The sequence below is a fragment of the Nannospalax galili genome, unplaced genomic scaffold (genome assembly GCF_000622305.1).
Source record: "Nannospalax galili isolate Female #2095 unplaced genomic scaffold, S.galili_v1.0 scaffold10, whole genome shotgun sequence".
NCBI classification, from domain to species: domain Eukaryota; kingdom Metazoa; phylum Chordata; class Mammalia; order Rodentia; family Spalacidae; genus Nannospalax; species Nannospalax galili.
The window spans coordinates 6,135,742-6,149,481 of record NW_008331140.1 but is presented as its reverse complement, the minus strand read 5'-3'; the positions used below and the strand labels follow the sequence as shown (position 1 = coordinate 6,149,481).

The window sequence follows — 13,740 nt, the reverse complement described above, 5'->3', positions numbered from 1 at the left end:
CTCATAAAAAATACCTAGAAACTTGCACCCACTTGTGAAAGAGATGTACTCTTGCTCTGGAGTATGTTGAATAGGTTAATGCTATTGTAATGAAATGCTTCTTCTAATTAAAAAAAAAGAAAAAAATGCTATAATTAAATTTTCTTTGGCTGAAGACAAAATACTGTTTTTAATATATTTATTGACTATACTGTTTTCTCTAGCCCGATTCTGACAAAGAGTCAAATTCTGTACAATAAGGAATGTTTATGACAGTTATCCAATTCTGTGAGGTACCTTGTGAACCATAAGGAAAACACTATAGGTATAATTACATATCTAATTATTGTTATTATAGAATTAGTAATCAACATAGAGAAAATTCAAACTAAATATGCTATTCAATTAATAAAATGCTTTAGTCCTCACTTCAGGATAAATTAATTTTATATTTTACTTAAAATATCTATACCATAGAAATAGTAAGTATGCCATTTTTCTAGTTAATTCTGAATAATTCATAATTATTAGTGTGATACGATAAAGAGACTGAGTGGAAGAAGTGATCTCATCAAGGGTTTCTTTCTAATGCTAAGATCTGAGTACAAGGTACCAGTAATTCACCTAGGCATATGATAGGTGGCAGAACTGGTTTATTGACGAAAGAACATAATGAGCTGGTATTTCTCATTTAAAACCATAGAGTTTTTTTAAACAAATGAGTTTAGCTTTATTAAATTGTATGAGAATTTACTTAAAAGCGCCATCTATGACTTATGGTACCACACTTGGGAAGCACTGCAGGGAAGTGGGCTTAGGTGTGGAGGAAGGTGTTAAGAAGGGCCCAGCTCATACTTAGGCATATGCCTAGGCAAGCCTATCTTGGAGATCATAAAAGTTCCATTCAGAGGATGGCTTTCACTCAATAAAAGTTAGGGGGAATGAATAATCCCACAGATTTTAGGAAAGAGATTTCACAGAGTTTGAAGCTTTGACAAGAAACCATATGGAAGGTGAAAATTAACACAGGCTGAAGATCAATAGTCTGACTACAAGGGTGCCATCAAGCTTTGACCCTAAAACCTTCAAAGACACATGGAATTGCCTCATATTTCTTGGCGGTCATCTAAAGGCAGAAAGATAGCTGCAAAAACAATACAATATGCACTATGAAGCAAACAACTGTCAAAAATGAGAGTTGCTCTGCTTTGTCTGGGTGTGTATCACAAGGTGCTAGAGGGGAGAAATGAGCTGTAGCTTATTTTATGCAGTAGGATGGTGTGATGGACTAAGGAAGTAATAGGAGATTTAAAATATGATTTAGTGCTAATTAAACTCAAGTATATACTGAATAAACCAATGAAGGCAATCCAAATAAAAGCAAAGAATTGTCTACAGTTGTCTGCCATGTGTGAGGAACAAGTAAGCTCATTTATTAAGTTGAGTTCTAAGGTACAATACCCCTAACTAAGTCTGGGCAGAACAAATTAAAATGAAATTTTAAAAAGCAGGGAATTAAGAAGTATTTAACATCCTTACTAGCTATCAAATGCACACTTCATCTATGAAGGGAATTTGTTTTTAGCAAGCATTGCTATTTGACACAGAAATGAATGAAATGGAATGAGGTAACTCTACAAACAAGATAGAATAGAGGGAAAAAAAGAAAGATGATTTTGTATTAATACTACATTTTAGACATTTTAAATATACGGTACTAATGAAATTCTTGCTTCAACTTGTACTGAAAAATCTTAGTTTTCTGACTAAAATAACTCAGCATAGTTTTGCCAGCGAGACTAGCATGTATTATTCACTTTATTGTTGCTTAGTGTTTTCAAGGATCTAGTCTACAAGAATAAATGCATATATGAATGCTTAGCAATCACCTCCTTTTCTGATCTTCATACAGAATGAGGCACATTAAGCATAAAACACCTCATATTTCTATGGACTAGAAACTAGGAAACGGATTAGAGATATTTGATGTCCTTAAAGGAGCCTGATGGGTAGAACTCTTGGAAGCATTAGTGGAAATCTGTCTTTAGACAGGGCATATCTCAAGAGCTATGGCTAGTATCTGTGAAATTCAAAGATAAGAGAGGCACTATCTTCAGAGCCAAACTAGAATTTGTTACAAACAATGCCAATCAGTACTATAGTGGTAAAGAGAATAACAACTTTTTAAAGAAATGAGCTTCCTTATAGGTGACTAAACTGATTTTTACAAAGGTTTATGATGTGCAGCACCACAGAGAATGCATACTTCAAATGCAAAGAAAAATAAGGTCTAATACTATCTAAAAGTATATATTTCAGTATAAAATACTTACAATGATTACAATGATCTAAAACACAAAGTTTCATATGATTGTCAAATAATCAACACATAAAGGCCACCAATTTCTGAAAAATGTAGGCTTCTGCCAGAGAAGAAAATGTGTTTTAAAGTATTAAGACATTCATATTGCTCATAAAGTTCCTTCTTCTTCATTTAGGCAGGAAAATGAATTGAGTTCTCTTCTGCAGGTGACTTTGCCTCTTTGACCTGCCATGGCCCAGTGCTCACTTTATCTGGTGATTCATTTTCAATAACTCCAACAGTATTTGTTCTGACATTTTAATTAAAATATGACCACTACCTCATCCTGATGATAAAAAGGCCTATGTGTCAGTGAAAACTAGCTTTTCAGTGCCTCGGTGCACCTGAGGACCCCTCTGAGCATACTTCTTGCTAAGGAATTTCACTCAGGTTCCAAACAATACATTATTTCAAAATGGGATCACTTTAACCATTAAGATTAATCTTAAAAATCTAAAATGGCTAACGGACGCTAGTTAATGAACATGTAATTCCTGCCAGCTTGATATTGCAAACTAGAAAATAAATGCATTCAAAAAGTGGAGAATAATAATATTATTAGCATATTATTTGACACTGTTACACACTAAACTAAAATACAGACACTGAAAAATTTCAGAAATAAAAACGAAATTCATGGATTTTATGAAAAAGATAAAAATTCAACTATATCCAAAAGAGAAAACTATCACACAACATTATCATGCTTACAATAAAACTGTAACAATTACTCAACCATTTATATGATAATTTCAAATGAAAATATATATCAACAAAACTGAAGTGAAGTCTTTTTAGATTGGAGGAATTTATTCACCTTGGAATTTCCACAAAGGAACTGTATTTACATTAGTTGCTGAAAATGGAACATGCTATCCTACATGTAAACGTGCCCCTCTCTAGCATTTCACATTAAGAAAGTAGACAAGATTCTGGAGATAAAAAGAAACAGAACAGTGGGTACCAAAAACAAATGGCTATCTGAACAAATGTATCATTTAAAGAAAATGAAGCTATAACCACAGAAGAAAGTTAACAATACTCACGTGAACCTACCTACATATGCTACATAACGAAAATTACCATTGCTTCACATAAATAAAGAAGATCTACCAGGCTATTTTTTATCATTTACATACAAAATATGACATATTTGTTCCATTAACAGATGCTACATGTACTCTACTACATGGTAGAAAATTTTTTAAAATTCACAGTGGAAAAGTATTTTTTCACCATGAGTAAGAATTATGCATACTTTAGAGAGCTAAGCATCTGGCACATAAGTAGCATTTAAAGATAACTAATAGGCAGGACTTATACACTTGCCAATTAACATTTCAATTTTCTGTAAGTTGAATAAACATTTTCTCTTAAAGGAAATTTTTCTGATAAAGAAATATAAGTTTCTGATTAAAGCCCTGCAAAATAACCTAATTATTAAAAAACTACCCACAATCCTATCAAAATTAGTTGAGAAATTTCCTAACAGTCCTTTTTCTGATGATGTGTGTATGCATATAAATGCATCCTTTGACAATTATACTTGTGTGATTTTTTTTGCATTTAACATTAGAGAATGAACATTTTCCCCATATTAAAGCACAATGATTTCCATCACCTCAGTAAATATGTGAAAGCTGTTATTGAATACAGATTTCAATTCAGGTTAAAGTCTCACAATATACCCGAGAGGAGTATGATGTTACATCAGATTTCCATTACAAATGATCGATTTTTCTTACCTGCTTCAGTTTCTGTATATGGAGTAAACAATTTCTGTACAACTGGTTCTAAATCTTCTCTTGCTGTTTTAGAAGACATGCAAGTCAAATGCACCAAATCTGCAAACAAACAAACAACAATCTGACTTTCTGCTAATCATAACTCTGTTTTTGCTCCTATTCTAACCAGTAAGCTAGTGTCATGGGCAACAGCAATTGAGCAAATCACAGTGCTCAACGGGTGTACAATCTGGTAATGAGGGGACAGTTAAAATTACCGTGTCACATTATACAATAATTAAATTGTTAAGTAATCATAAACACAAAACAATATATTTTCAGCACTTCACAGTGCAGTGGTGAATCCAAGCATGGAGGAACCAGAGGCAGAGGTAGGAAGACCACAAGTTTGATTTTGGAGTCATGGGCTATATACACATGCATGCTGAGACTCTGTCTTAAACACACACACACACCCCAATCACTCAAAGTAAAATATTAACCCAAGAGAACATACTTCTAATTCTTCAGAAAGAAGAATTAATTTATACACACTTTACTCATAAGTTAACAACAAATTGGCTATTCACTACAGGGTTTCCTAAAAGTCTTTTGTGGGAACACTGCTGGTTTAGTTTGAATCATACATACACTTTCAAGTCCATAAAATGGGAGTCAAAAGTCTTTATATAATATTCTCAGGAATTCCAAATTTCTTTGCATGTATAAATTCATGTGCTTAGACCTTGGAGAGTGTTTAGGTTACAGAATATCAGGTACAAAAAGTCCTTCAGACAAATGAAATACTATAGTTTGACAGAATTTCCAAAGGCGTATGCCCAAAGATAAAGTCTTATCACTGAAAGAAAGGCCTTACTTACATTGCAGTACTATAATGACAAAGGAATTTAATAAAGAAGAGAGAGAACTAAAATGTTCTTTTCCCCAACACATCACTGCATTTGCTCCTTAAGAGTGTATTTCAGAGTACTAGATTTTTTTTTTTTTAATCTGGAAAGATATTTAATGAAAGCCAAATTCAGAACAGGACTCTTCATAAAAATAAATCATTCCGTAGATATAGAAAATGTGGCACATATACACAATAGTTTTATACAGCCATAAAAAAATAAATTATGTCACCTGTGGGAAAATAAATACAATTTGAGACTATCCTCTCAAACAAAGTTAAGACAGGCTCAGAAAGACAAACATCACTTTTTTTCATATGTGGAATTTATAGGGGAGGGGCATGGAAACAAGAGGGAACTACTTGGGATGTAGAAGGAAGAGAGAAGAGCATAAGGAAGGGTACTACATGGGGTGAATATGATCAAAGCATGTCGTATGAATGTATGAAAATATTATAACGAAATGTGTTATATACTGTACACAATATATATTGATATAAGGTATTATCAATGCATATTAATATATAATATATAATAAGATTAATTCCATATTCGGTATTTGTAAAATGTCTAAAAATTACTTGAGGAACTCTGTGTATATGTGTGTGAGAGAGTGTGTCACTGAGTTTGCCTATGCAGGTGTGTTTGAAGGCCAGAGACTGATATCTGGATGTCTTCCTCAACTGCTCCTTCATCTTTTTTTTTTCCTGGTCTTTTTGAGACAGGGTCTTCCTACAGCCCTGCCTGGCCTGGAACTCACTACATAGACCAGGCTAGCGTTGAACTTACATAGATCTGCCTGACTCTGCCTCGCAAGTGCTGGGATTAATCATCTTATATTTTTGAGACAGGGTCTTTCAATGAGCCTGGGACTTTCAAGGTTTAGGATAGATTGGCTGGTCAGCAAACCCTAAGAATGTCTCCCCCTTCAAACTCTGGGGTTACAGAATTTTCCTGCCATACTGGGTATTTACATGAGTGCTATGGATCCAAATTAGTTCCTCCTGCTTGCACAGTAAGCACTTTATCCACTCAGCCTTCTTTCACCCAAGCCTCAAGCAACTCCGAATAACTATGCTAGCTAAAATCAAATTCGGGTCCCATTCCTGATCAAACAAAGAAAGTGTTATTACAAGACATTATTTATGGCCTAAAGTTCTACCATATTTAAGGATTTTTACATTAATTTGGGAACAATCGTACTGATTCTGGGAACTTGATTGCTGAATGCATGATACTAAATATTTGAAAAGATGTAAGTATTAACCTTGAATTTTCAAATGCACTCTAACACTGGTGGGGATGAGGGCTAAACACACTGCATAATTGTGGAATTGAACTGGGTATGTAATTACAAAGATAGAAAGTATATAACAAAACAATACATGTAAGAGCAACTGTCCTCTCTTCTGAGTGTCCCAAAACACCAAAGTCCATCTTCAACTTCTCGATTTTCCTGCTGTTTCTGATTCAATTAATAATTACTAGGGAGAAAACAAGCAAGCATGAATACAAGAGAACAATTTGAAATATACACAGTATATTGCAAACAATTCCATACACTAAAAGAACTGTATCTTTTTCTGCCAATGCAACAGTTCAGGTCAGATGATGTCAGCAAAAATGTCTAGTAATGAACTCAGATTACTAGCTTGTATTTAATGAATTTTACAACAGTTCTTAGAAAGGCAAAGATATTTTTAATCTGAATTCTAATATCGGTACCTTAGCCCCATTGCATGCAACAATATTCATTTAAATAATAATTTAAGCTATGATTAATTCTTTTTTCCCATCTGTGCTTCCTCTTTTTCTTGATACATAGGGTAACTTCCATGTATAGGCTTTTTGCTTTTCTTTGTATCAGGCATTAGGTTTATTTTCTAAATTGAACTATTATTCTTCACATTTCATAAATCCTTTGCAGGGGAAATCTTTAGAAACCACTTTTATCTCTTTGTCCAATAAAAATCTCTCCAGCTGCAGAGATGGCTCAGTGGTTTTTTTACTCCCTGATCTTTCAGCAGACCAGAGTTCAGTTACCAGCACCCACAATTTTGTGAAACTGCAGCACCAGGGGATCTGATGCCCTCTTCTGGCCTCCGCGGGCAATCAAATACACATGTTCACACACACAGACACAAATGCATGAATAAAAACAAATCCTAAAAAGTAATCCAAACCCCTTCCCCCCAAAACCTTTGATTTATGGTCAGTGTTCCATAAATATTTTTTGCTAATAAAAATTCCCTTCTTTTTCATGGGTAGACACTAATTGTTCCCACTATCAAAGAGACATGTGTGTACACAGCAATGTATCTGCATATACACACATGAGTAAAGCATGAGTTCCCAAAGTCATTTAGTTGGTAAAAGGAAGAACTGCAATTCTGCGCTCGATTCAGTATTAGGTGATATGCTGATGGACCATCCGTCCTCAGTCACTAAAAGAGACAGTGTGATTGGCATCATGAGCAGAAGACACAGACTGTCATTGATGTCAGTAGTGTTGATATTAGAATGTATAAGATGATAGAAAAGGACTTCTCACAAAGTATAGTAACTACATGGGACTTGTTCCAGATAGTCAGTATGACCTCCTTCTACTTTGTCAAGTGATATATTTCAACGAATTCTACTTTTGTGTTTATTATTTATGAAAATTATAACATATTAACAGTAACTGAATTAATTTTGTGCAAAATCATATTAACTATTCAATCCAATAGAAATGTTTAATAGTTAAAAGTTTATTGTCCCATTATGTTTTCAAAACATCTACTGCTATTGCAGTACACATTTGAAATGTATGATGTAGGTATCAGATATTCCTGCTAATTGGATTCCATTGAGTATTTACAAGGGATGTTATAGTTTTGCTACTACACATGTTCCTAATGTTAGAAATCATCATAATTTTTACTTACTAGAACCTTCTAATGAAAAATTATATTTGTCAACTTATGTATTCAAAGGGTATATGATCAAAAAATGTGAATGCTTAAGAGTATAAATCAAACTCAAAGGCAAACCAGCAGAACACCCTGTCTACTACTCTCTAGAATATACTTATTTACATTCCCTGAGCTTAGTTTTTCTCCAAGGAATTAACTAACTCAACAATGGTGAACAAGCACTACAAATTAGACAGATCTGACAGGGCAAATATTATCCTAAAAGTATTATGTTTCATTAGTATCTACTGAGAACTATTATTAACATTGTTGAATACAGAATAGGGGCTGAAGCATTTGATGGTATCATGCAAAGTCAGAACTGACTCAAATAAAATATAAATCCTATCTTTGAATTTTAAAAACCGTACTGCTTTTACTTCATTTAGCAACTGCTTGAAGAGTGATTGGGCTAAAAAGGTGCCACAACGTACTCTCTATCACAATTCCTGAAGTAGCAATACATTTATATTTCTATTGGCGTTAAAGAAATCTTGTTTCAAAATAAGTTTTAATTTCTAGAATGTAATTAAAACCCTTTCAAAACTGATTAACTGAGTGTTATTCATAATTGGCATCATTGAAAAAAAGCAACTGATATTTAGGAGTAAAAATTTTGTCAACCCAAAGGCAGAAATTACAGTTCATCAAAACTTGGTTTAAGAACACTGAATCCATCAGAGGATACTGTGTTGAAACCTATGGGATTTTCAGTCAGAAATACACAAACAGAACATACAGAAGTGAATAGTGTAACATCCAGTGGATGACTGAGATAGGACTGAGTGATTATGTGGCTCTGGCTGCCCTTCTGCTTGCTGTTATTGGTATCACTAAGCAAGTTTCTGTTTGTAGCCTCAGTATCCTCATGATTCAACAGAAAATGTGGGATTAGGTCATTTGCAAGACCACTTCTAAAGTTGTACGAAACTAACTCCCTACTCATAGCTGTAATTTTTTAGTGATGATAGATTTCTGAACCCAAAATGGATGACATTGCATACATGAGTACAAAATATGACTAATTGATTGTTGAAAGAGGAAGAAGTTTATCTGTCCAGCCACTGAAGGTAGTATACGCCACTGTCATTCACTCCAAACTCTTTGAAGGACTTATGGAGCACAGGCTAGTATACAAAGTGTGCTTTGATGTATAAACAAGGAAAACAATATATATATATATATATATATATACATATATATATAGGGTTTGATGTGACTCATAATCTTTCACATATATTCATAAAAGCCTACAATAAATTTTATGTAATATAGAAAAAACAAGAATTACAGAACTGGAATTGGAGAAATGGCTCAGTGGTTAAGAGTATTGACTACTCTCACAGAGGACCTGGATTTGATTCCCAACATCCACATGCTGGCTAACAACCAACTGTAATTCCAGTTCCAGCAGAATCCGATGCCCACTTCTGACCTCCGTGGGCACTGCACTATATGGGTACACTCACGTGCATGCAGACAATACACTCATACACATAAAATAAGAATAATAAAATATTTTTAAACATTTAGAAAGAATTACAGAACTGAGTCTATGAAATTCAAAAAGTCAGAAAAAATATTTCCTTTATAGCATCATATGAGGAACTGAGTTTGACAACACATGGCGTATACTGAGGTTTTATAATCCAAACTTCAAAAACTTCACCCAACATTTACTTTCATAGCAGAATTTAAGAAAAATAGTACTCCAGAATGTTAATCTAAGATCACATGGAAAAATCAGTTTACATGACAAATAAAATCTGTGCTTCAGAACAAGGCTAATAAAAACAATTTAAAACATTATATGTTTCAAATACCAATTAAAAAGAAAAAAAATGATGAAAATTGTTTCAATCATTATCTAAAACTCCTTTTATGAAAGGTATATAATATTTGTAGAGCTGGAAAAGCAATAAAGCATGTTTAAAAAAGTTTCTACATAAAATTTAAAATTATTCATTATTCATTATTATTCATTATTCATTATTATGTAGTGTATTCACAAACCTATAATCATATGATAATTTCCTGTAACATAAAATTTGAGAATAAAGCAGCTGTTACTGCCTGATTATTATGTATAGAGAAAGATTTCAAACTACAGAGCATAGGAATAAGAACTATAAAAACATGAACTTGACTGTCAAATGGAAAGGATACAGAGATGTTTCCTCATTCATAAATAATTTTAGAAAAAGTAAACCCCTGTTAAACTCATATAGTATATAACGACTTATTTAGCTTTGAAAACCAAGATAAATAATTTCAAAAACTGATGATTTCAAGAACATAAAATCATACTAAATAGAGAGTAGTTTAAGTTCATATAAGTATTTTTTAAAATATAACATTACTGCTCTCTCCGACCCACAGGAGTCTCTCTGGGGAAAGTCGATAGCGCCCTCCACGCCTTGACTCCCCCAGCCTCAATTACCCTCCCAGCTCTCCCGAACGTCTCTCCTCTGGGTCCTGTCTCATTCCCTGTCTTGGTGCCCCAGTCACCTGGGAAACCATGACTGCTTCCTGATCCTTTGCATCCAGACCAACCTAGTTCCTTCTCGGGTCCCCAGAAGCACTCTGGGTCTGGGCCTGCCATCACCTCCCTCTACGTTCCTGGGCCTGCACTACCCCACAGCCTCTTCCCTGGACACCTGGGCTGACCTTTCCTCTTCCTGAGCCTTTGTATCCAGATCAACCCAGCTCCTCAGTGCAGTCCCCAGGAGCACATGGGGCCGCTTCCACCCACATCTTCCTTTGCATCTCTGGGTGGCATGGCCACCAGCTGCCCTAGACCAGCATCTTTCATGGGCCGGGCTCCCAGGTCAGTCCAACCCACAAATTCCAGAAGTCAAAATCTTTCCTGAGGGATCCAGACCTTAGGAGAAAGCCTGAGAGCATCTGATCCTCATCTGACTTGGGCCTCTGTGAGAATTCCTGAAGACAAAAGCAATCTGGCCACTCCAAAAAAATATAAAAAGAGAGAACCTGAAACTTACAGGAACCAGCTTTTCAAGCCCAAAAAGTAAACCACAAAGACACATAAAGTTTACAAAAAGAAGTGGACCTAAACTTGAAGGCTTGAGTCTCACACAAGAATCAGAAACTACAAAAGAAATTCACATGTCAAAATCACAGAGAAAAAAAATAATAATATGAAAAAACCAAAATAATGTATTCCCAACAAATGCCAATAGTACTCTAGAGGAGTACAATGAGAACCCCCTAGAGATAAGCAGGACATGGAACTCAAAAGAACAATTATAAACACGATAAAAGAATTCAGTGAATTTAAAGAACACACAAACAAAGAAATCAAAGACCTGAATGAAGATACAGTAAACTTCTGAATGAATTAAGACAAGAGTTAGAAATATTGAAGAATACTCAGGCTGAAATGAAGAAGGAAGTGTAATACTCTGTAAGCCAATTTGAAACCACAGGAGAAAGCCTCACCAATAGGATGAATGAAACGGAAAACAGAGTATCAAGACTGGAAGATAAAGTCAATGAACTAGACCACTCAAGCAAAGATTATGAAATATTTAAGAATTCACAAGAATGGAATATGCAGGAATTGTATGGCACCATAAAAAGACCAAACTTATGAATCATAGGCAAACAGGAAGGAAAAGAATCCCAAGATAATGGCATGGAGCAGATCGTCAACAGAATCGTGGAAGAAATTTTTCCAAAATTAAAGAAAGACATGCCCATACAAATATAAGAAGCATATAAAACATCAAATAGACAGGATCAGAAAAGAAACTCTCCACAGGACACCACAGTAAAAACACTAAATGTACAAAACAAAGACAGAATACTGAAAGCAGCAAAAGAAAAACAGCAAGTCATATACAAAGGAAAGCCCATCAGAATTATAGCTGACGCAAACTATGAAAGCCAGAAGAGCCTGGACCAAAGTATTCCCAGTTTTAAATGACCACAGATGCCAACCCAGATTACTATACCCAGCCAAAATGTCTACTATAGTTGAAGGGAAAAAAAAATCTTCCATGACATAAATAGGCTGAAGGAATTCATGTCCACAAAACCAGCCCTTCAGAGAGTTCTGGAAGCAATACAAAGATCTGAAGAAAGGAATGACTATACACAAGGGGTTGCGGAAGGAAATTCAAGGAAGGTGTAACTGTGGAAAAGTACAGCTATATCAAGAATGTAAACAGAAATAGAAATGACAGGATTCAATACTCATCTTTAATTAACAACCTTAAATATTAACGGACTGAACTCCCCAGTCAAAAGACACAGACTATGTGAATGGATTAAGAAACAAAACCCATCTTTTTGTTATCTGCAAGAAACTCATCTCACTTTCAAGGAAAGACAATACTTTAAAAAGAAAGGATGGAAAAAAATATATACCAAGCAAATGGTACTAAGAAAAAAGCACGTGTAGCAATTCCAATATCTGACAAAATAGACTTTAAACTGAAACTAACCAGAAAAGACAAAGAGGGCTATTTCATTCCCAACTTCATAAAAACAATACTACAGGACTTTAAGACCCAGATTAACCCCAACTCATTAATAGCAGGCGACTTCAATACCCCACTGTCTCCATTAGATCGGTCAACAGGGCAGAGAGTTAACAGAGAGACATCTGAATTAAACAATACCATATATCAAATGGACTTAACAGACATCTACCGAGTATTCCTCCCAAGCACCAAAGGACATACATTCTACTCAGCACCCCATGGAACCTTCTCCAAAATCGACCATATAGTGGGATACAAAACAAACCTCAACAAATACAAAAAGATTGAAATAACTCCATGCATTCTATCAGAACACAATGAAATAAACCTTACAATCAACACTGGAAAAATCCTAATCACCACATGAACATATGAAGATTAAACAGCACACTCCTAAATAATGAATGGGTCAAAAGAGAAATTAAGAAAGAAAAGTATTCCTGGAACTAAATAAAAAGGACAGTACAACACAACAAAACCTCTGGGACATGCTGAAAGTGGTCCTTAGAGGGAAGTTTATAGTGCTAAGTGCCTACATCAAAAAATCTGAAAGAACACAAATAAATGACTTAACATTACCACTGAAGACACTTGAAAAGCAACAACAAAAGAAACTCAAACCCAGCAGACAAGAAGAAATAACAAAAATCAGGGCAGAAATTAATGAAATCAAAACAAAGAAAACAATACAAAGAATCAACAAATCCAAGAGCTGCTTCTTTGAAAACATAAAGAAGATTGACATACTGCTATCCCAGTTAACCAAAAGAAAGAAAGAGCACCTATAAATCAACAAAATTAGAGATGAAAGGGGAAACATCACAACGGACACCACAAAGATACAGAACATTATAAGGGAATACTTTAAAAACCTATATGCTACTAAATTTGAAAACCTAAAAGAAATGGACAGATATCTAAAGGCATGGGACCTCAATGTAAAGCCTGAAACTTTGAAACTGTTAGAAGAAAACATTGGGAAAAACCTACAAGATATAGGTAGAGGAAAGGATTTTCTAAACCAGACATCAATTGCTCAGGAAATAAGAGCAAGAAATAACAAATGGGGCCACAATAAACTAAAAAGCTTCTGTACATCAGAGGCAACCAAAGAAGTGAACAGAAAACACACAGAATGGGAGAAAATTTTCATCAGTGACACATCTGACAGAGGTTTAATATCCAGAATATATAACCAATTCAAAAAACAGAGAATCAAGACAAGAAGTAACCCAATTAAAAGATGGGCTAAGGAGCTGAACAGAGAGTTCTCAAAAGAAGAAAATTTTTAAAGATGTTCAACAT

General features: G+C 34.6%; 1 protein-coding gene across 2 annotated transcripts in view; it reads right to left on the bottom strand.

Annotated features, from left to right (window-relative positions):
* The window catches only part of Chm (CHM Rab escort protein), a 189,075-nt gene that overhangs the window by 10,568 nt on the left and 164,767 nt on the right, over positions 1-13,740 (bottom strand). For both annotated transcript variants that reach the window (XM_008822508.2, XM_029558585.1), the window contains exon 13: positions 4,087-4,185. In XM_008822508.2, coding sequence (XP_008820730.1) covers positions 4,087-4,185 — 99 coding nt within the window. The remainder of the gene's footprint in view (positions 1-4,086; positions 4,186-13,740) is intronic.